At 32.6% G+C, this 20,475-nt stretch overlaps 2 protein-coding genes across 2 annotated transcripts; one reads left to right on the top strand and one right to left on the bottom strand.

Annotated features, from left to right (window-relative positions):
- The first annotated feature begins 317 nt into the window (after positions 1-317).
- Positions 318-1,472, top strand: LOC100783744 (VQ motif-containing protein 11). The gene has a single exon (XM_003529751.5). The coding sequence runs from the start codon at positions 374-376 to the stop codon at positions 953-955; it is 582 nt and encodes a 193-aa protein (XP_003529799.1). The 5' UTR covers positions 318-373; the 3' UTR covers positions 956-1,472.
- Positions 1,473-7,391: 5,919 nt separating this feature from the next.
- On the bottom strand, positions 7,392-18,235 carry LOC100784276 (protein TSS). Its single transcript, XM_006583055.4, has 23 exons — positions 17,759-18,235; positions 17,557-17,624; positions 17,373-17,465; positions 17,154-17,226; positions 14,911-15,240; positions 14,742-14,806; positions 14,491-14,622; positions 14,277-14,318; positions 13,677-14,198; positions 13,446-13,600; positions 12,729-13,236; positions 12,363-12,425; positions 12,170-12,271; positions 11,586-11,906; positions 11,418-11,510; positions 11,202-11,303; positions 10,999-11,103; positions 10,617-10,750; positions 10,328-10,511; positions 10,108-10,239; positions 9,861-9,973; positions 9,702-9,777; positions 7,392-9,282 (listed from the first exon to the last, which is right to left on the bottom strand). The coding sequence occupies exons 1-23, from the start codon at positions 17,826-17,828 to the stop codon at positions 7,639-7,641; spliced, it is 5,127 nt and encodes a 1,708-aa protein (XP_006583118.1). The 5' UTR covers positions 17,829-18,235; the 3' UTR covers positions 7,392-7,638.
- Positions 18,236-20,475: the final 2,240 nt, after the last annotated feature.

The raw sequence follows: 20,475 nt of genomic DNA on the forward strand, positions 1-20,475 counted from the left end.
AAGAGACTAGTTAGCCAGACTTTCAAGTTTTTATAACAGTTTTATCTAATATAAATAAGCACGAAAAACCGAAATTAAACCAAGTATATGCATATATAAGAAAGAAAAAAAAAACCCATTAGTAAATAACATATCTACCTTAGAAAGTACTACTAGTATCTATCGAGTATGAAGAAGCATCAGATCCCGCGTTCTGACTCGAGTGTCAGTTTTTTTATTACATTTTCTCTTCTGAGGTTGAGCGTATATGTCTGACACTTCCATCACACGTCACTTCACTTGATAAAGAAAACCCTTTTCTCTCTTATTATTATTATAAAAGGGCACATTAACATTCTCAAAAGAATTAATCTCTCTCTCTCTCTCATTTGACATGGCTGCTTCCAACTCGACCCTCCACTCACCCACCACTCCCAACACCACCTTCGTCCAAGCCAACCCTTCCAACTTCCGCGCCGTCGTCCAGAAGCTCACCGGCGCCTCCGATGACCCCTCCGCCCATAAACTCCCCCTCACTCTCCCCACGCGCCTCGCGGCAGCGCAGTCCCACCGCCCCGCCTCCGCCGGCGAGGTGATCGGCCCCAAGAAGCCGAACTTCAAGCTCCACGAGCGCCGCAACGCCGCCGCCAAGAGGCTGGAGCTCCCCATCGACACAGCCATGAGCATGATGATGATGAGCGTCTCGCCCACGTCCTCGCTGGTTCGAAGCAGAACAACGACGACAACGTTGGTAGCTTCGCCGGTTTCTCCACTGGAGTTGTTTCTGGCGCGTGCTAGCCCACGCACGCCGCACGAGGAGGAAGAAGAGAGAGCGATAGCGGAGAAAGGGTTCTACTTGCACCCTTCCCCTCGAGCTTCTCAACCTCCTGAGCTTTTGCCACTCTTCCCTTTGCATTCTCCCACTCACAACCACAACCACAATCACACCACCAATTCACCATCAATTCCTAATTAATTAACCCTTTTGTGAGCTTTTTTTTTCTTCTTAATTTTACTGGTGCTATGAATTAATTAATTATTTGCCACTTTTATGTTTATTTAATTATTATTTATGTTTAATCAACTGATTAGTATAAATGATTAATGTGCTGAAGATATATGTTTGTATTTCAATTTCGATAGAAATAATTGTTGAGCAGATTTTAGTTATGTTTGGATTGAATCTTAAATTAGTTGAAATTTTTTCTTGTGATGAAACAGTGGCTTAAGACAAGAAAAAAAATATTATTTATGTTTTGAATAGAGGTGTATGCATGTATGTACTCGATTCTCCATGGTTCTATGTTGTGGAGATAGGGGTTTATGATTATGAATGTGTAGGTGGGTACGTGACTGTTTTTGTGTTGATTGATTCTACGTTAAGAAACTAGGTTTAGCAGAATACAGCAGATATTGGCTTTCTTTTGGTTTCTTAATGGCCTTTTGTTTTTAACGTACACTATGTTATGCTAATGCTATGCCATCTTCAGGATTCAACACTAGTTCACTTTTTAGAAGAAATTACTGGTTCTGGTTGAATCCAAAAATATACGGCTCAATAATGTACTCTCATACAGACAGACTATAATATTGAGAAAAATATAAAAAATGAAAAAAAGAAGAGAGTAGAGATTCATCTTTTAAAATATGACTTATTTACATTTCATATCTAATTATGTTTTAAACAAATGAAAAAAAGAAGTTAATTGCATGACATATAATAATATTTTAAATTTTGTACTTTCAATTAATTTTATTCAATTTAAAGGTGATTTTTTTTATCTCTTTGAAATTAATTTACTTACTATTTCTAATTCTAAATCTTTTTTTTTCCAAATAATGTTATTTGTTGAATGGTTTTATATAAGAAATTAATTTCTCTCATTCTGATACACATTTGTTTAAAAAATATTTTTATTCAGTTTTAAAGAAAACACGCCTCAAAACTGATACATGGTTTAGCTTGTTTGGTTCTTTCTGTCTCTTGCTTCAAAAATTTGTAAGCTTGATTCATTTGTAGAAACTACAAGTAACTAAAACGTTTAGAATGTGTATAGTATTTAACTACCGTATAAGTTTTTTCAAACAATTTAAAAATATTTGATAATAAAGTTCCCGTAGGTTCTTTTAAATCAAATTTGAACATATAACTTTTTTATAAAAAAATTACTCTTAATATTTTAATATTTTTTTATTATCTTAATTAATGTTACAAAGTATCTTTCAATATTTTTTTTAATATCGTACTAATTTAATTTAGTCATTACATTGTTTATACTCCTATTTATTTTAAAATTTTAAAACATATTTCTAAACAAAAATCTTAGAGTTTTGTAACAAAAATTACAAGAATTTAAAATTAATACTTCTAAAAATATATTTTTATCAATAAAATAATAAATAAATAAACATATAGTTTCACGTTAATTAATCTGTTCAATAATCAATTTTGCTAAATATTTCAAATATAATAAACAAACGTAACAGCTTTCAACTAACTTTTAAATTTTGAGTCTAACTGATCAATTATTTTTACTAAATATAACCTTAGCCTATATCTAACTTAGTATTTGTTATTTTTTATTCTTCTCTACCAATAAAAGAAAATCAAAACATTAAGATGATATATATGAAATTATTATTAACCTCGCCATAAACGTGTGCAATGGATTAAAAAAAACAAAGACAAAACAAGTGCATGCAAGTGCAAAGGATAGCGTGACTTGTTAATGAATACTTGTCTCAAATGTTAACTTTTATTAACTTTCAATTTCTTTTTCTTTAGTGAGTTCACTTGTTAAATTCACTTATTTACATTACTCAATTTTGTCAACCATTAGCGTAAATTGTTCCATAACTTATTATATAGTTGGTGAACTCTCTTATAAGAGATCTAAAACACATTTTCATGATGGGGATTTTACTACAGCTAATAAATAAATAAATAAGGCATTTTACATTACCCTGTTTGTTTGTTTTTTTTTTCCTAAAATTAAAATAAGGTAATTTTATTCGACTTTGAGGGTAGTGTAGCAGCAATAAATAAATAAATAGATAGAGTTCTTATCCTTTCATTTTCATCCCCAATATAGATATATACTACTCTAAACTAATTTTATAGAAACAAGGTATAGGGTCTCTCGTTTTAGTTAGACTACACAATCATTACCAATGTCCATTTCCCAATCATTGCACCACCAACTTATTTCGTGTCTTACGTAAAAATGGGTGTTCTTAATTTAATTCTTATGTGTTCACAATATCTCGGTAGAACAGTGTCGATTAATTACTTCCATTGAAACGTAAATAAATGTTAAAGACGTTTATCCGTAATACAAATTAAGAATTAGCTAGTGTGAAATTCACTTATGCTCTATAATTTAAGATAATTTTATTTAATATTTCGGATATTGTTATTATATTAATAACAACTTTAATGTTCAGAAAATCTTACTTATGATCAAAATATTGCAAAACTTTGAACAGAATGGTTACTTGTGGAAAAATATCAATCAAGTCCTTTTGACATGACAAAATTGTACATTTATATGCAAAATTCAAAGAATATGTTTGAATGTTTTTTCCTCTAAAATAAAAGTTTGAATGCTTTTATTAGACCAGTTTGTCAACTAACGCACTCTTTAAAAGTAAAAGTAAAGAAATTAACAAAATAATATTATTTTATTAATGATTATTTTAAAAATGTGTTGATAATTTTAAGAGTTATATATATATATATATATATATATATATATATATATTAAAATCTATTTTAATTTCTTAAAAGAATCTATTTTAATTCTAACAATGGTTAGCACATCATTGTTCTACTTTTAGATCCTAATTATAGAAAAAAAGAATGTGTTCTAAAAGTTTTTATTTACTAAAAGTTTGATCACCGAGTGTTTGCTGTAATATGAGGATTTTTTTAGCTTTATTGATAATTTTGAGTTTGAATTTTAACTTGATACTATACTCGAAAGAAAAAAAATATTAGTTATATTCTATATTTCTCTTATTTATATTAATTGTTATATAACTTATTATATATATGAATATCGTTTCTCTTATAGTACCATCTATATAACTATACTGAAATTGTAGTTTTCTGAATCATGATGTTCAAATTAATATTTCAAACATGTAATATATGTTTTGTTAAAAGGAATCTAACTTATACGTTGCTCAGAATGTTGTATTTTTTTTTCTTTTTTCTTTTTCATTTTGATATTTGAGAATTTGTGCAGATAAGAAATCAAAGACGCCGATAATGGTAGAGTCTCGCTCGTTCATGTATGATGATTTTCTGCATCAGGATCATGTCGGTTTTTCCTTCTAGGTTTAGTATGCATTTCTACTTCTTTGTTGCAAAAAAGTATCTTAATGTATATCTTTTAAACTAATTTGAAATTGACACATCTCAAATAATTCGTGTAACTATATTTTTTAATTTTTTATAATAATTAAAAAAAGCCTTTATTTTTCATTTACCTATCTATAAAACATATCATCTAAATTTTACTCAAACTCGCTGGATCTATAGATAGGCAATAAATCTCTCTATCCAAGACTCAACTGATTATATTTACTGTTATCTATGAAGAATATATACTGTCGTAACAATTATTATGTTTACTATTACTAGGGGGTACATATTTTAAATAAAAATAAAAGAAAAGGAAAAAAGATTATTAAAAGTTAAAAATAAAAAATAAGACTAATAAAAAATAACTAATAACATGAGAGTAGTGAGTGAGTAATTATTAAAAGAGAATGGTAGAAATTTAAAAACCGAAAAGTGGTAAAATTATCTAAAATTTGTAGACATTAAAATGAAGTACGTATTTCCTTTATTATTAAAAGTATTGATGTACAAAGTCACACACTCTTGAGTGGAATTATTGTTTGGTTTACGGAGTCATATAAATTTAAATATAATGATGGGTTAAATAAGTTAATCAATAATCGCATGACAATTTTAAAAAATTATTTATATTTATCTTTTAATTTTCATCATTTTAAATGAGATATAAGGTTTATTATTCTTATTTTATTTATAAATAAATAACTAAATGTTCCTACCCAAATAACTATGGTGTGCGCGCGTCTCTCTCCCTCTATCTATCTTTGAAGACTACAAGTACATATTTCCGTTGGAAAGTGACATCTTTGCTTCCACAAAATTTCTAATTATCGAATATTTCTTGTCACCTGCTTTTATCCATTGGGCTGGGAAAGTAACCCATAAGTTCTAATCTTTTGTTATGTATACTAACACAATTTGGACGTACGTGTTTAACTGATAATGAGATCAACTTAGACAAATGAATTTTTTTTTCTCTTCACTTGGATAGTGATAATGATATAGTATCCAACTCTAACAGAGAAAACAATCCTTGAACTGTATTCTTTCCCTGATTTTTTTGGGTAACATTTCATAATTTAGGGTCCTACTTGTGATCAAATCACTGATAGAGTCTCATAGATGCATGCATTTAACCCTAGTGATACTAATTCACCTTATATTATGTCACAGTTTGCTCTTCTCACTCACTTCAATTGCAAAGTTGTTTCGTCATAATTTTATGAATTCTATTTGTACCTATGCATTTCTCTCAAACTAATTAGAGAGGAAGATGTAATTTCTCTAGTTTGACTACAAATCATGGTAGTTTTATTACGATTTCACTTCTTTTAAGTGAATAAATATATAAAAATAGTTTCTTCAGACTCATTTGCATTTTTTAATTGAAGTTAAACCATCTTATCTCGAAACTAAATGTTTAACCAGTATTTTTTTGCTACATTATGTGAGAATGGTTCATTGTAGGTATTTTTCCACCTCTTTTTTTAAGTTATTGGGATGGAATTTCATTTTCCCAATTACCTAGCAAATGCTTGGCAATGATTTTTGACACATTTTGACCTAGATGCTCAAAGCAGAGAATAGGCACTAGCAAATGTTGCTTAATTTAATGCAGCTAATTATCTAAGATGGGGAATTCAAAGATCTTTATTGAAACCACAAATGTTGATGTTGTACCCATCGATTCATAATAGTTTACTGCAAGTTTTGTGGCTTTGTTGGTGACTGAACAATTAAACAAGCTCATCCCCAGCATCCAACAAAAGAAAGGTACATAACATTAATATAAAATATTTAGAAGTTAATCACTCCAATAAATTTAGCCCTTTTTGATCCTTTCCTTTTTGACAAACAATGTGTAGAGAACCCACCATCCAAAAGTCGTAAACTGATATGATTCACCATGATGACAATAATGATTGCTCTGTGTTTTCACCTTCAAGCTATTCTGCTATGCAGTGGTTATAACCCACTCAGATGTGATGTGCCTCAACTTTATTTGACAAATTATTTAAATATCTTCATAATTAAAGTAGAGCTCTTCCACAATGTAGTATTAGACTCTGTCTAATCCAGAAAGAGCAAATGAGATCAATAGTATTTATTGCATTATTCACAATGGGGTCAACTATATACGTGACATGACTTATTTGGTTCACTATCATAATCTTCGCCATGGGGTTAAAGTGTTCTTCACAATGGGGTTAAAGTGTTGTTGAATTTTATTTTACAGTTGGTTTGGACCATGATTTGCTTCCCACATTGAGTTCATTAAAAAGACCCCATACCCTTGAGCTACTCCACAAAACTAAACTTCATTTCTTTCTTGTTGTGGATAATATTCAACAAACATGCTCTGTATTTGGGCTCCGATTGTTAACTCAAGAAAATGACTGAACGCTAAATGTTGCCACCACTTCTTGAGTCATGCGTCAACCTTAAGTCATAATAATGTTAACAACCTCGAAATTTATTAGCCAGTTGATAAGAAATGCATAAATATTTTGAGCGTTGAGGTAAAAAAAATAGCAATCAACACAACTGAAGAAATATTTTAAAGTTATAATTTATATTGTAAGTACTAATAGTTAATTTTTAAAGATATGATACCACCAAGCGCAATGTTGAAGTAGTCACGTGAGTTTGAGTTTTGTATACGCAATTTGTGTTGAATACTTAGAGGAAAACTTTGTTGCTCGTAATAGTTAGACTTCAACATAATTGTCTCAAACAAAATATATATGTGGTTTATATAGGATAAAGAAGAAAAGTTTATTATGATAACAATGACCACTCCATCTCCATTTACTCTAATAATTAAATTGGCACAAAACTGTGTTAGGTTCATGTATGACCAAATGTCAGCAACATAGAATACTAGGTCTTGTTTCCTTCATATAGCCCATGAGAATAGAACGATATCAAGTGTAAAGTAATTATGTTCAGCTAGGAGGAAGAAAGGCCAAGCAGCTATCAGCTATGTTCAACTCCAGATGTGAAATGTAACTATCCTGGCCACAGAAATTAACAACAATAATACTAAAAATGAAGTTGTCAATCAGCTTTTTATTGATAAAACAAAATTTCCAAGTATCAGAACAAAACTTACTATATAATAGAGAATAAACAAATCCCGAATGCACTTATTATATCGACAAAAAACAAAATGAATTGAATGACCAAAAATTCTAGGCCATGAAGTTATAAACTATTAACAATATGATGTCCAGAGCTTCGGCCAGACAAACACTCAGATGTAGAGACAATATCCGTTATTTATTTCATAACTCTATTCAACGAACTGAAGCACAAATGGACTGTTGGTTGTACAATTCTGTGACTCCATTTGTGATCTTCTGCCTGTTTTTCCTCCTCTTCGAGACAACTATAAACCCTTCACCATCTCCATTCTTTTTTTCAGTAACACCTAATTTCTCTTGCTCATCACTATCACTGGAATGAGGCACTGTCTTATTCTTTTCTTCATTTCCATACATAATGTTTATGACAGCACTGTCTTTGGCTATTTCATCAGAACAACTTTCCAAGATCTCAATTTTTCCTTCACCATCCTTAGACTCATCCACAGAATCAATATTTTCCTTGACAGATTTCACTAGAAAACTGAGCAGTATCTGCCTAGCTATCTCGGACTTCTCAGATTCAGAAATACTGTTTTTGTTGGAACTCCCATTGATTTCAACAAAATTTTCATCTAGCTTGTTTTCTTCTGACATGCCTATGTCAGACAAAGAGTTATGCTCATTGGAAACATTTGAATTGGCATCATTGGCTTCTATTTGAGAAGCATTTCTGGGAACAAACTCAGGCGCATGTGGATTCATTATTCTTGGAGACCCAAATCCACTTCTTTCTCTGATAGAGGTTTGACCTTTAGTAGAACCATGTTTCATGCGAAAAGTATAGTTGGTTCTATAATACAGAGGCGATCTAGGCCCACAAGGGACCCTAGCAACAGCAGGGGGAAGCACAGTCTCCACGTGCATGCCTTGACTAACATCTGTATCATACATGCTTGTGAAGGAAGCTGAATTTAAATGGTGAGACATGGACAACATTCCTGGATTGAAAGGTTTGGCCGCAGCTGAAAGCTTACTGCCATTTGTTTCTGCTGTAGATTTTGCCTGATCAGAAACCTTCTCAAGTTCCGATCCAGAACTTTCTTGTTGAGGTTCATTTTCATGAGTTTCCTCTGTTTCATCATGCTGACAAACTGTATTAGTTATGGAACTTTGGCAACTACCTTCACTTATTGATGTCACAGCAGGATTGCAGCATATCTCATCTCCAGCATTAACCCTTTCCATGTCAGCCTTTTCCAACAATGGCTTTAAAACAGTTCCTGGTGGTGCTAAAGCCACTTCTTTGTAAGATATAGACTTTGAAGCCAAGGAACTCAGAGATGCCGGAGATGAAATTTTGGACACAGAAGCTTTTGTTGAATGATTAACAGAATCCTCATTCAAAGTTAAGTTTCTAGATTTTGATTGTCTAGATGGAGATGACATGTCTAACATGACTTTTGGAACTCCTCTTTGTGGTGGCGAAGTAATCTCATTCCTAGAACTGCCTTCCCTGTAAATGTAATTATTTGAACCATTAATGCTGAGCTTTGATAGATGATGTCGCTTTTTGTGCCCAAACTTGCGGTTAGCAGCATTTCCTGACCGCCCTTTTGAATTGGCTTCTTGCCAACCTTCATCAGATGACGCCTCATAAACAGGTTCACTTGTCACTGGTCTGTACCCAGTGAAATCACCATTTTGTTTCTGTACTTGAGAATCAAGTTTGCCATTTGTTTCTTCTATTTTGCCTTGTATCATACTTAGAGCATCTTTTGAGTTATCAAAAAGAATTGTCTCATCAGCTATTGCTTCATCATGTTCTTGACTGTTGTTATCACTTGTTGAGAGTATCTGGAAAACAAAAGCAACAAGTCAAATACAAAATATGGTAAATGATGTCAAATGTTTTCAAAATTACTTCCGATTAGAAATTAAACTATTATAGCACTTCACCTAGAACTATAAGCTAACTCCAAAAGAATGCAATAGGTTGCATGCCGGTCAAAGTTGACTTTAATAAAGGTAAAAACTTCCAAAATCTTTGGAACATAGTCTTCTTGTTTCCCTTAAGGACAGTACTTAATGAAAGGCACGTGGACAATGAAACTGGAACAAGAGGTATTTAATCAGGAGTTACCATTGCTTATCATGAGAACATAGTATAAATTTGATCAAATTAGTAGTGGACCCGTTGGTTACAAGCAAGTCACCACGGGAAATGCTATTAGTTACTTTTGAGATAAACATCATATAGAAAAATATTTGCCCACCTTTGTACGCCTCTGTTTCCTCCGAGCATCATTTCCTTTTGGGTTGGGACTAATAAAATCCAGGAGATCTGACACGCTGCATGAAAGTGGTTAAATATATATGTACCCTGAAATATAACCTGTTTGAAACACAGTAAATGGGGGCTACCATGTTAGTACCTAAGGTGACCTTTACTTGCAATGGATGCATCAGGCTTTGGAGTTCCATTTTTAGTTGCTTCTTGCTGCTCTATGGCTTTTGATTCAAAATATTCAAGCCACGCGGCAGCATCCTGCATTGGAAAAAAAAACCTTTCATGAAAAATGGTAACATTAGCCAAAACCATCTATCAACCCCCATATTTTGCCAATGCTTAGTTCAATCCTAGACCAGAATTCTAGTACTACAATCAGAAAAGGAAATGACCTGTGTACGAAGATCTTCTGATCCAAGCTTTGCTTGAAGTATCTTTAGTGTAGTTTGCTCATGTTGCATACTCAGAGAAAATGCATCCATCAATGAAAGAGCTATAGCTATGGCGTGATAGCTTGCGGCAGTCTATAACATGGAAAATACTGTATAAAGCACTGTTCCATCCATGGGGGGAGAGAGGGGGGGAGGGAGAAAGGGAGAGAGAGAGAGAGACCTGTATATGATCTGCTCCTAACAATCTTTTGTTGCATTTAAGAGCTTCATGCAAGTATCTGAGTGCCACATGAACATTTCCCATGGCCTCTTCCATCATAGCCACATTTATATAAGTAGCTGCTGTGTTTGGATGAGACAGCCCACATGTAAAATGTAGAAGGAATAGAGCACGATTAACATACCTGTGAAAAGATACATTTAGATCAATGAGGAAATAGTAATTTCAAAATAACAAGCAGAAAGTCATAACTTAAACATCTAAACCAGTTCAATATAGTCGAACTTACTTCAGAGCCAACTCAATGTGTTGCAGACGATAATAAAAGACGGAAAGATCCCCATAGCTTTTCATAGTGTCAGGGTGGTCAAGCCCTAGCTCCCTCTCATTTATATCCAAGGCCTTTTGCTGATAGATGGTGGCCTAAATAAATAAAGAATAAAAAATAAATTAATATAATTAGCAGACCTTGAAACAGGTGCACGCAGCCATGCAGAACTTCCTCAAGTCAAGAGCATGTATAAAAACCAATCATATGCAGGTTCAGCAAATCAATAGCATGTTTTTCTCCTTTTTCTTTCTTTCTTTCATCTCTTTCCCCTAGTAGCTTGAAACAAAAGAAACAATATTTTCCTCTACTAGCTGAGACATAAATCTGAACTATTATTTACCTGGTTAAAATCTCCAGTGTGGTAGAGAACCACAGCTAGAAGACTATATGCACTTGCAGTATTTTGATGAAAGGGTCCACAAACAGCCATCATCTTAGCTAATGCCTGCGATATGATAGTATTGTCAAAACACTGTGCCACATTTATAACTAGTAAACTTAGAAATGATGCACCATCCAGAGACTGAAGAAAGTGATTTGTACCTTTGTTCCATAATTCACAGCATCCTCAAGCTTTCCTTTATCAAGAGCAATTTTGGAAGACTCCAATAAATTGCGTCCATCTAATGAGGAGCACCCTACATGCTGTAAAAAAAATTGATCTTGTTTGTAAATGGTTCAATGAGATGAAAATCAATGAATTATACATTTATACATAGAATAGGTTTTGGGGGGACGATTACATAAACATGATCTCACCTTGCAAACAGGAACCAGGCTGATAATATCATTTTTCCCAAAGGGCTTACTGGACTCCATGTCATAATCTCTTGGGAACAATTCCAATCCAACCTGAGAATAAAAACAAGTGCAATTAATAAAAACTTCATCTAAAAAAAATAGAACAAGACGACGAGATGCTGATACCTTGTGACAGAGCCCTCTGAGAATCGACAACTTCCTTAAATGTTGAAATTCATCATTTAGTGTCCAGCCAAATCTTTTGGACAAAAACAGATGTAACCATTGAATTCTGAGATTATGATCATCAATCAAAATTTGGTCAGCGCCATCTTCTGTTCGAGACCCACCAAGTAAGAAATTCAGTGTTGATGCAATGGCTGCAGATAGATCAGCTACATTGTCAACAGAGGCAGTAACTGCTTTAAGTAGATGCTTGAAAGCTCGAGTGATCATCTCATGAATACAAAGGGATTGTATGTGTGGAAGATTCTCCGCAAGTTTAACCTGATTCACTCAAGAAATTACAACCAACAAAAGCAAACTATATTACCAACTAGCTTTAACCTGATTCACACTAGTTCAACTAGCAAGGTATTTAGACTACAATAGCAGCTTTCAAGCAGTAGATGGTTGGAACATTTTAACGTTCTTCATAGAGATGCTTAAGAGATAGAAAGAACGTTACTAATACTAGATCCAGAAGGGTTATCCTTAGTTAGCAAAGATGTTTCTAGAGGAAGCAAAAAAATAGAGGAAAGCATTCTCACCACTTTACCCAAAGATCGCATCTGTAATCCTCTTAAATGCATAAAGTCAGTCAGTGTACGACCATCGACTGGAGAAAGTTCCAGTGATCCAAAGTCCATAGCCTAAAAAAGTAATACATTTGGTTCTTAATCATGTAAAAAAAATTTGGGTTATTCAAAGAAATGCAAAATCCTTTGAGAAATGTAATGTTACCAGCTTTGGCAAGGCAACTTCATCATAAAACTTGTGTGCCATGCTGATAAGCTCATCCACTGACTGTTGCAAGAAGAAACTAATTGAAATGATAGGTACAAGACATATGAAGGATGCATTATCATAGACATAGGAACATAAATATCACTTAACACAAGCTAAAATATAGAGTAAAAAATAAAGTTGGAAAATGACAATAATCACAAGAGATATAACAAAAGTACTAGTTCCAGATTCTTTGAGACGCATCACAATCTTTAACAAAAGTACTAGTTCCAGATTCTTTTTAAAAAAAAAGATAAACAAGTAGAAACATGAGAATAAGGGAACATGAAGAAGCATCACAATCTTCAAAATTCCACAAACCTTTGTGTGAAGACCAGTTCCAGATTCTTTGAGACGCAAAAATGCTTCTTCAGAAAGTAGTTTCTCTAATTCATTAGAGTTACTTAAGTCATCATTGTTTGGCTCAACTTTATCCGCAACATCATTCATGTTTGCAAGTCTAGAGTCATTTTGCTCCCTAGAATCTGCACCATCTAGATTATTGGATTTCTTCTCTCTCCTCTTCAAAAATTTAAATTGCTTTCCAAGACCTTTAACAGCTTGCTCAAGATCATTGCCATCTTCTTTGTTTTTGGAACTGTTATCTGTTGAAGTTTCCTGTTTTTGCAAATGCTGGATCCAACAGGAACCAAGTTCCCATCGAATAGACCTTTCTGAAGCACTTGGCTCCTCCTTTATCTTTTCCATACATTCTTGAACCACCTTCCGAACAAGGACTTTAGAAGCATCTAAGTCATTCGAATTTGACAGGGATGATAAAGTCCCTTCTAATGACTCAGCTCCCGACTTGTGAAGCAGTACCCTCAAACTGCATACATCATAAAAATGTGTCAGGGATCATCATCACAAATTTGCTATTAATATTCATCTATATGGGAGACACTGGTTGCATTGCAATGCATATAATCAAACAATAGAGAAAGATAAAATAAAATGTTTCATAATATGTAACTTAGAAGTTGTAACATTTTCAGATCATCTACAGATAACATTTATGGAATAGTTTATTGTTCAAACCTGTTGATGTTGAGAGCATTTGCCCCTCCATCTGGCTGATCATCTATCTCAATATCTCGAACTTTAGGCTTCCTTGTGTTCACATTACCCACAACCTTTACCGTTGCAGTATATCCACAGTGGTGTACAACAACAACAGCCAAGGAAGACATATCCTGTAATCAACAAGGCAAAAAATTGAGCAATCACAAAATCACAATATAGCCTTGCAAAGACAGGTTATTGACTTACATGAACAATTACACTTTCATCTGCAGTCAACCCTTTGAGTAAATTCTTCTGAGCATCCACCTTATGCATGCTAGATTCATCCAGTAAAGAATTGTACTTTGCATTTCCATCCTGGATATCACGTTTGACTATAATGGATAAGTCTCCCACGTGATCTTCATGCAGAACAGAATCTGGATAAGAATTCAATTCATTCTTGGTATTTAACTTGGATTCCATGGCATGCTGTATAGCCGCAACACCCTTAAATATTGAGGTATCAACAAACTGACTGTGAAGCAGAAATGCTTTTCTATCTCTAACCACCCTCTCCTCCTCAGTTTTGCAAGGAAGAGAGGCCAGTATTGCAAAATCTGTTGCCCATGGTCTAAGCTCAAATTCACCATTTCTTCCTTGGCCACCACCGTTACCACCCCAGTTTTCATCTTCAGCAGGTAATGCAGGAAAGATTGAAGGAGACTCTGCGACAGACGGAGGGACAAGCCATGTATTTGCTCGGAATCCATACGGAAGATTTCCAAACTGAAGGAGATAAGTTGTTAGAGAAATACCTTTTTCTAAAGAAAGGAAAATAATCAATTTCATTTGATTAAAGTGTACCTTATTACGTTCCAAAAAGGCTTTCATCAATGATTCATATGCCTGCATTGATTAGTCATTTGTCAGAATCGCTAGTTAAAACTTAGAACATCAAACTACTTGCTCAAGATCAAATTCTTATGACTATTTTTCTGATAGCTTGACATGCAAGATATATATAAAAAGCAGAAAATAGAGACAGGAAGGAGTTAAGAAATTAAAAAGAGAAACATACGGTAGCAAAGGCTCGGCTGAGCTGTTGGAGAAGATCAACCAAGGTGTGGCTGTGCAGAGACTGCTTCCCTACTGTGTAAAACCCTTTCTCAGAACCAACCACTTCTATTACCTTCCCATTGCATATTTTAACCTTCATTGTTCAATGTTCATGCATGCACCAACAACAATTTCTCACTTCAGATACATATATGCAGCATTCAACCATAAACACTAACACTTTAAGTAACAAGGAGAGAAAAAAGCCAAAACCTGAAGCTGAAAGTAATCTCCTTTGCGCCTATCCTCTTCATCCTTCACTTCACATCTCTTCAAATCTAATAAACATTAAACACACAAATACCCAAGTTTTCCATTATTGTTAAGCTTTTGGTTTTCTCTTTAATTAAGAAAATTGGAAGAGAAAGAAAGAGGTACCCACGTAAAATCGGGGGAGAGAGGTGAGAGAAGGAGAAGAACTCGTAGAAATCTGAGAGCTTCGGTGTTGGGTGAATGGCCTTCATCCCCACGTTATCCAAGATCGCCGACGGTGGCGCCTCCGACGACGGTGACCCGACCCGGGATTCCCCATTCGGTGTCCCCGGTGGGCTCAAACTTGTCTGGTTCTGATGTTGGGCCTTACCATTTTTCTTGGGCCTTGACTCTGAGCTTGCTACGCTCCGTTTGGGCCTACCGAACCTTGTTGTGCAGGCCACAATGTCCAAGACCCTCCGCACGTGCGCAATTGCTTGGGCTTCATCTGTATAATCCTCTGTAACACAGTGGCACAAACAAATACATATATAAATAATAAATAAGAAAATCTCATTCCCCAAAGATATAAATGACTAAAACATAGACTAAACTATCATTTTAGATATTAGTATACAAAAAATTATGAATAAGAAAAATTCAAATAAGTCCATGAAATTGTAAACCAATAATTACATTAATCTATTTTTTTAAGTAATAATATTAACATATATTTGAAGAATAAATTATTAAACTTAAATATTTAAATAGACTTGTTTAAAACAAACAGTAATGCTAGCAACATAATTCAAAACAAATTGCGTGAAGCACACCCGTGACACTGATATTGGGAGGAAAAATCTTGAAAATAATCGTGCGATAAAAGTAGAGGAAAAGTTACGTGATGCTTTTTAATCATTGTTTTTCCCATAGTTAATAACTTCTATTTTTTTATGTCAAAGTGTAATAACTTTTCAACGACTAATAAACTGAAATTTGAAAGTTTTAAAAGATAAAAAAAAGGCGGGTGGGTACAAAACACACACACACACACGTTATTTTAACATGTTCGTTTAAACAATTAATTAATCTTTTTTTAGAGAACAATTAATTAATCTTTTAAAATTCCTCTTATTTTGTTTTTAAATTATTATTTCCTATAAACTCAAAAAAGAGTTAATGAGATTGCGATTGCTAGAGCAAAGTGGGGTTTGGTTTTCCACCGAAATGCAACTTGAATAAATGATTACAATCCTCGGCGAATCATTAACGTGTATCACACAAAAATAGATTATCACCGTTTATGAAAATGACAACAATGTATTTTCCAAATAGCAATAAGTGTATAGATTTTTTGATGCATTGTAGTTTTCGCTTGCATTAACCACCATAAATATATAACCAATTGGAAAAACAGATAAAGAAACCGCAGCGAAAGGTTTTTTCAATCATATAAGTTATTATTATTTTTTTAATAAATGACATATTTTGAGCATTAAAAATTATTTATTTCAAATCATTTTAATTATTGCCGTAAATACTTGACGCCCACAAAAAATGATTCGATTATTTTGTTGTAAAATAGTGGTAGTATATTTTAAGAAGTATTAAAAGATTCTATATTCTAAGGAGCAATGTCTCTTCTAGTATGGTAGGTAATAAAAAAAAGAGCACCTCAATCATGACTTTTATGCCAGGTTACTCCACATGTCTCTTTGCCTAAGAGGAGATGCAAATGACTAAATATCATAAAGAAAAATAAATATTTTTCAGTTTTATAGAACACTACAAGAAATTAATATGTCACGTGATGTGTGGAGCAGACAATCCTCACAAAAACCATTGTAATTATTATTCAAATGAAGACTTTGACATTAGTGTAGACAAAGTTTAATTCAAACCAAGACTTTAACATTAGTGTAGACAATGTTAAACATAAACATGTATTCCATAAAAATCCGTTGGTTTTCCCGTCTAAATTCATGCATCATTCTACTTATAAAAAAAAAACTTGTTCAATTTTATTCAATTTCGTACTTACCAAAATTCCTAAAGTTTTATTTTATTTTATTTTAAAAAAAGCAGAAGAAGAAAGATACCAAATGTTTGGAAGCATTGACTACAACTAAAATGGTAAAACTAGGCAACTACTCCGACTCAACACTACTTTCATCATTTATATATATTTACCCCTTCAACCATCCGATCAGCCTTAATTAAAAATAAATTAAATTTAGTTTTTTTTTTTCTTTCAATGCATAATTTGTGCCTAACTCTCTGTAAACTTATTACCCTGTTAACTAAAATACAAGAAAGTACATTTAAGTCAAACTAAAATATATACCCAGAAACGGTAGATTCAACTAAATGCGCACGCACATAAGACACAATTGGTAGTTGATGCTGAATGACAAGTATGCTAAGTGCACCTACCTTCAACCATTCTTAGAAGACATGGCTTTAGGGTAACAACTTCCACTCTGTCATTTAATCTCTGCCCTTTGGTCTAGAGGAGGAACAACATTGAATCAGTATAGTAGGTGTTAAGAGGAAAATAAAGAAAGATGCAAGGGTTGGCACATACGGAATTTAATATTCATCTAACAATAATGAAAAAAAAAAATACTCAATTGAACTAAAAAAAATGCCAACCTCATGAGATAAAGAATAGTTTGTGAAATGGCATGTCTCCACCTTCACAGCCAATAGTTTTCTTACATCAAGTATCTTATCAGTAGAGATACCCTTTGGAAAAATTTCATCACACAAATAGTTAGTGATATCAAACCACAAATGACATGCAACATTTTTGGAGAATGTTAAGTAAAATATGTACCTTCAAGACAATCTGTGTGTCATATGGGGTGACCACAGTGATGTCAACAAGAGAAGGTGCTGCTGCAGCTAAAAACACAAGAAAAACAAAAGTTAGAGAAAGCTAATTTAGTTAAAGATTATTTAGAGCAAAAAGAGGATACATCAATATCTGATATATATAGTGATGTTATTCTGTATCCACAAGTGAAAAAGAGTGTAACCTTTCTCTTCCTTTTTCTTTTTCTCTGCCTTTGCTTTATTTGATTTCCCTTTTCCTGATCTTGGGGGCATTTTTTTTTTCTTGACACTGCCGCACACAAAAAAATGCAAATTTGGACAGAAAGTTCACAAGACTTACTAGGGAAAACTCATTAACAATCCTAAATTCAGTTGCTGAAAGAGGCACTACTGTACTAGAAAGGAAAAACAACAATGAGTGACTGATAAAGTTGAGGGAAAAGAAAAAGAGAATGAAGACAGCGAAGGGAAAGAGTTTATATGCGTGAGAGCAAAGAAATTTATGTAATAGAGAAGAGAATGATGTATTGTGTAAATTGTTTAGAAGAAGATAGGATAAGGGTCATCGAGTTTTAACCTTTTTCAGGATTTGAGAGCAATTCTGGCCTCTCCTTGTTGCTAATAAGTTGATAGCTTCTCTCTCTCTCTCTCTCTTTATGTGAGTGAATAACTTATAAGCAAGTTTGAGGTGGGCATGTACTTAGGCTAAGGCTAAAGACAAAATAGACAGTGGCAAGGGAAATTGACCGTTGATTGTTTGCCACGTGGCAGAAAAGTGTGTGGCAGATACATTTTTGTTTTATCACATGTTTGGACCTTCAATTGTTCCTGCTGTGCAGAGTAACTGTAGACCGTTGATCTGGTATCACATAGAGTTTCAAGGCCATGTACATTATTGAACCCCATGCACCCAAGCTTGTCATCTTCTCATTGATTGCTAGTTATTGTATTTACTATTTAATCACTTATATGCCTCTTTTTTTTTTTTTTTCCTTCCTACCTCAATCGTTTTCGCTTTATTTTTGGTATCTTATACTAGCAAAAAAGGAATATAACATTATTGGAAGTAAAGAAAATGAAGAAAAAAAATAAAAGAGTTATTTATTCTCTTATTTGATTTCATCTTAGAAATTAAACCACAAATATTCTTTTCTCTTTTTAGTTTGATTTATAAAGAAAGAATAAAAATATATAAATATATAATAAAACTTACAAAATCATTTATCTTTTATCAAAACAAGAGAAAAGATACAACCAAGTAAGATCTTTAAAAAATTGTATCCTTTATTTTATTAAAAAAAAGTCAAACACTAAATACAAATATATTTTCCAATAGTTAGAAAATCAAGAAAATAAACACAGGAAAGATTTAAATCAATGAACCTAGAACGATCTCATGAGTTTTATATCATACCTTAATCTAAAATCTTAAGACTTATGTTTATAAGTTTTATCTTTAGTTATATGATATTTAATCTTTTCTTTTTTATCCAAAATTTTATCTCATACTTATATTTCAACAATTAATAATTTTTCTCTTAGATGTGAGTCTCTTTGATATAATAGTCTTTCTCTTAAATAAAAATTATTTTCAATCTATGAGTATTCAATGATAATTCTTTAAGTTTAATCTTGTGCTCAATCGTCATTATATATTTTGAATTGTGATTTAGCATTGATTAACCCCTTTTAATTACTGACAAAAAAAAACCCTTTTAATTGCTTCTACAATGTTGTTTCTCTGTTTTTCTTGATACGTTTTAATGAGAAAGTAAAATTAATATTATCTTAAACTTTTAAAATAATAGATAAATAAAAAATAGCTTTTTCTTCAAAATAAATGATAAATGAAATAGAGAAAAATATTAGTAACTGCAATCTAAAAAGATTAGTTAACGAAACAATAAAAAAATCATTAAAAAATTGTTATTATATGAGAAATAAATAAGTCATTTAAAGGCATGATAATTACTGTAAAAATATTCAACATAGTATATTCAATACTCATTAATTTTCATTAACTCCCCTACCTTAATCATACCATTTCTTTTTCCCTCTTAAAAGGCATGTCAAATTAAGCACGTAAGCATAAGCTTCAACTTCAATTTCCTGCGTGATAATGATGTAACTTTGGGTGATTAAGGTGATATATCTTTTCAAACGTGATCATCAAAGTGTAATTACGGTTCATTTGACTTCAATGATAACCGTCCAAATTAAAAATCGATAATATGTTCAGCAGATAAATACGAAATGAACAACTAAATATTTATAAATTTCAGCGACTAGAACTTTTCTTTAATTTCCCTAAAAAAAGAACCTTTCTTTAAAAAAATTGTTTCATTAATTATTTTAGTCAAAATAATTGAAAATATAAAGTAACATAGAGAGCAATTGACTTCAACAAATCATATATTTGTAGAGGTATTCTGTGCACTACAAGATTTACCAATATACAATACAATGGATTGGTTAGCAATTTTCATACGAGCCAAGATTATTTTCTACTACCTTTTAGAGCAGGGACTAAAAACGTTTTATAGAAAATTTATGAGGATGGTCAAAGTTATTTTTGAGAAACTAAAAGCATAAATTGACCAAAAATGAATGGTCAGAGACATTAAAAAATATGACTTAAAAAATACATGCACAAAGTTTACATTTGAATTGCTTTAAGGAGATGAGTTGTTTCATTAAAACATTTTTCACATTATCTTTCCTGTTATATGTTTTTTTTAAATCAAAATACCTTTTTTGTTATTATGCTATAAAATTATGGAATGAAAATAACATGGATAGTAAATGAAACAAAGGCAATGTGATGTGTAAAAAGAATGGATCAAGTGTGATAAGCTCTATGATTTAAGGTTTACATGAACCACTAAATGTGTTATTTTACCAAACATTGCATCATTATATT

This window comes from Glycine max, chromosome 7 (assembly GCF_000004515.6).
Source record: "Glycine max cultivar Williams 82 chromosome 7, Glycine_max_v4.0, whole genome shotgun sequence".
NCBI classification, from domain to species: domain Eukaryota; kingdom Viridiplantae; phylum Streptophyta; class Magnoliopsida; order Fabales; family Fabaceae; genus Glycine; species Glycine max.

Excerpts from the sequence above, each read along its gene's own strand:
- LOC100783744 (XM_003529751.5), top strand. The coding sequence starts at position 374 with ATGGCTGCTTCCAACTCGACCCTCCACTCACCCACCACTCCCAACACC.
- LOC100784276 (XM_006583055.4), bottom strand. The coding sequence starts at position 17,828 with ATGCCCCCAAGATCAGGAAAAGGGAAATCAAATAAAGCAAAGGCAGAG. Across the intron at positions 14,807-14,910 it reads CCTCTCTCCCCCGATTTTAC|ATTTGAAGAGATGTGAAGTG; the intron begins GTGGGTACCTCT and ends AATGTTTATTAG. Across the intron at positions 11,104-11,201 it reads CTGTGAATTATGGAACAAAG|GCATTAGCTAAGATGATGGC; the intron begins GTACAAATCACT and ends ATCATATCGCAG.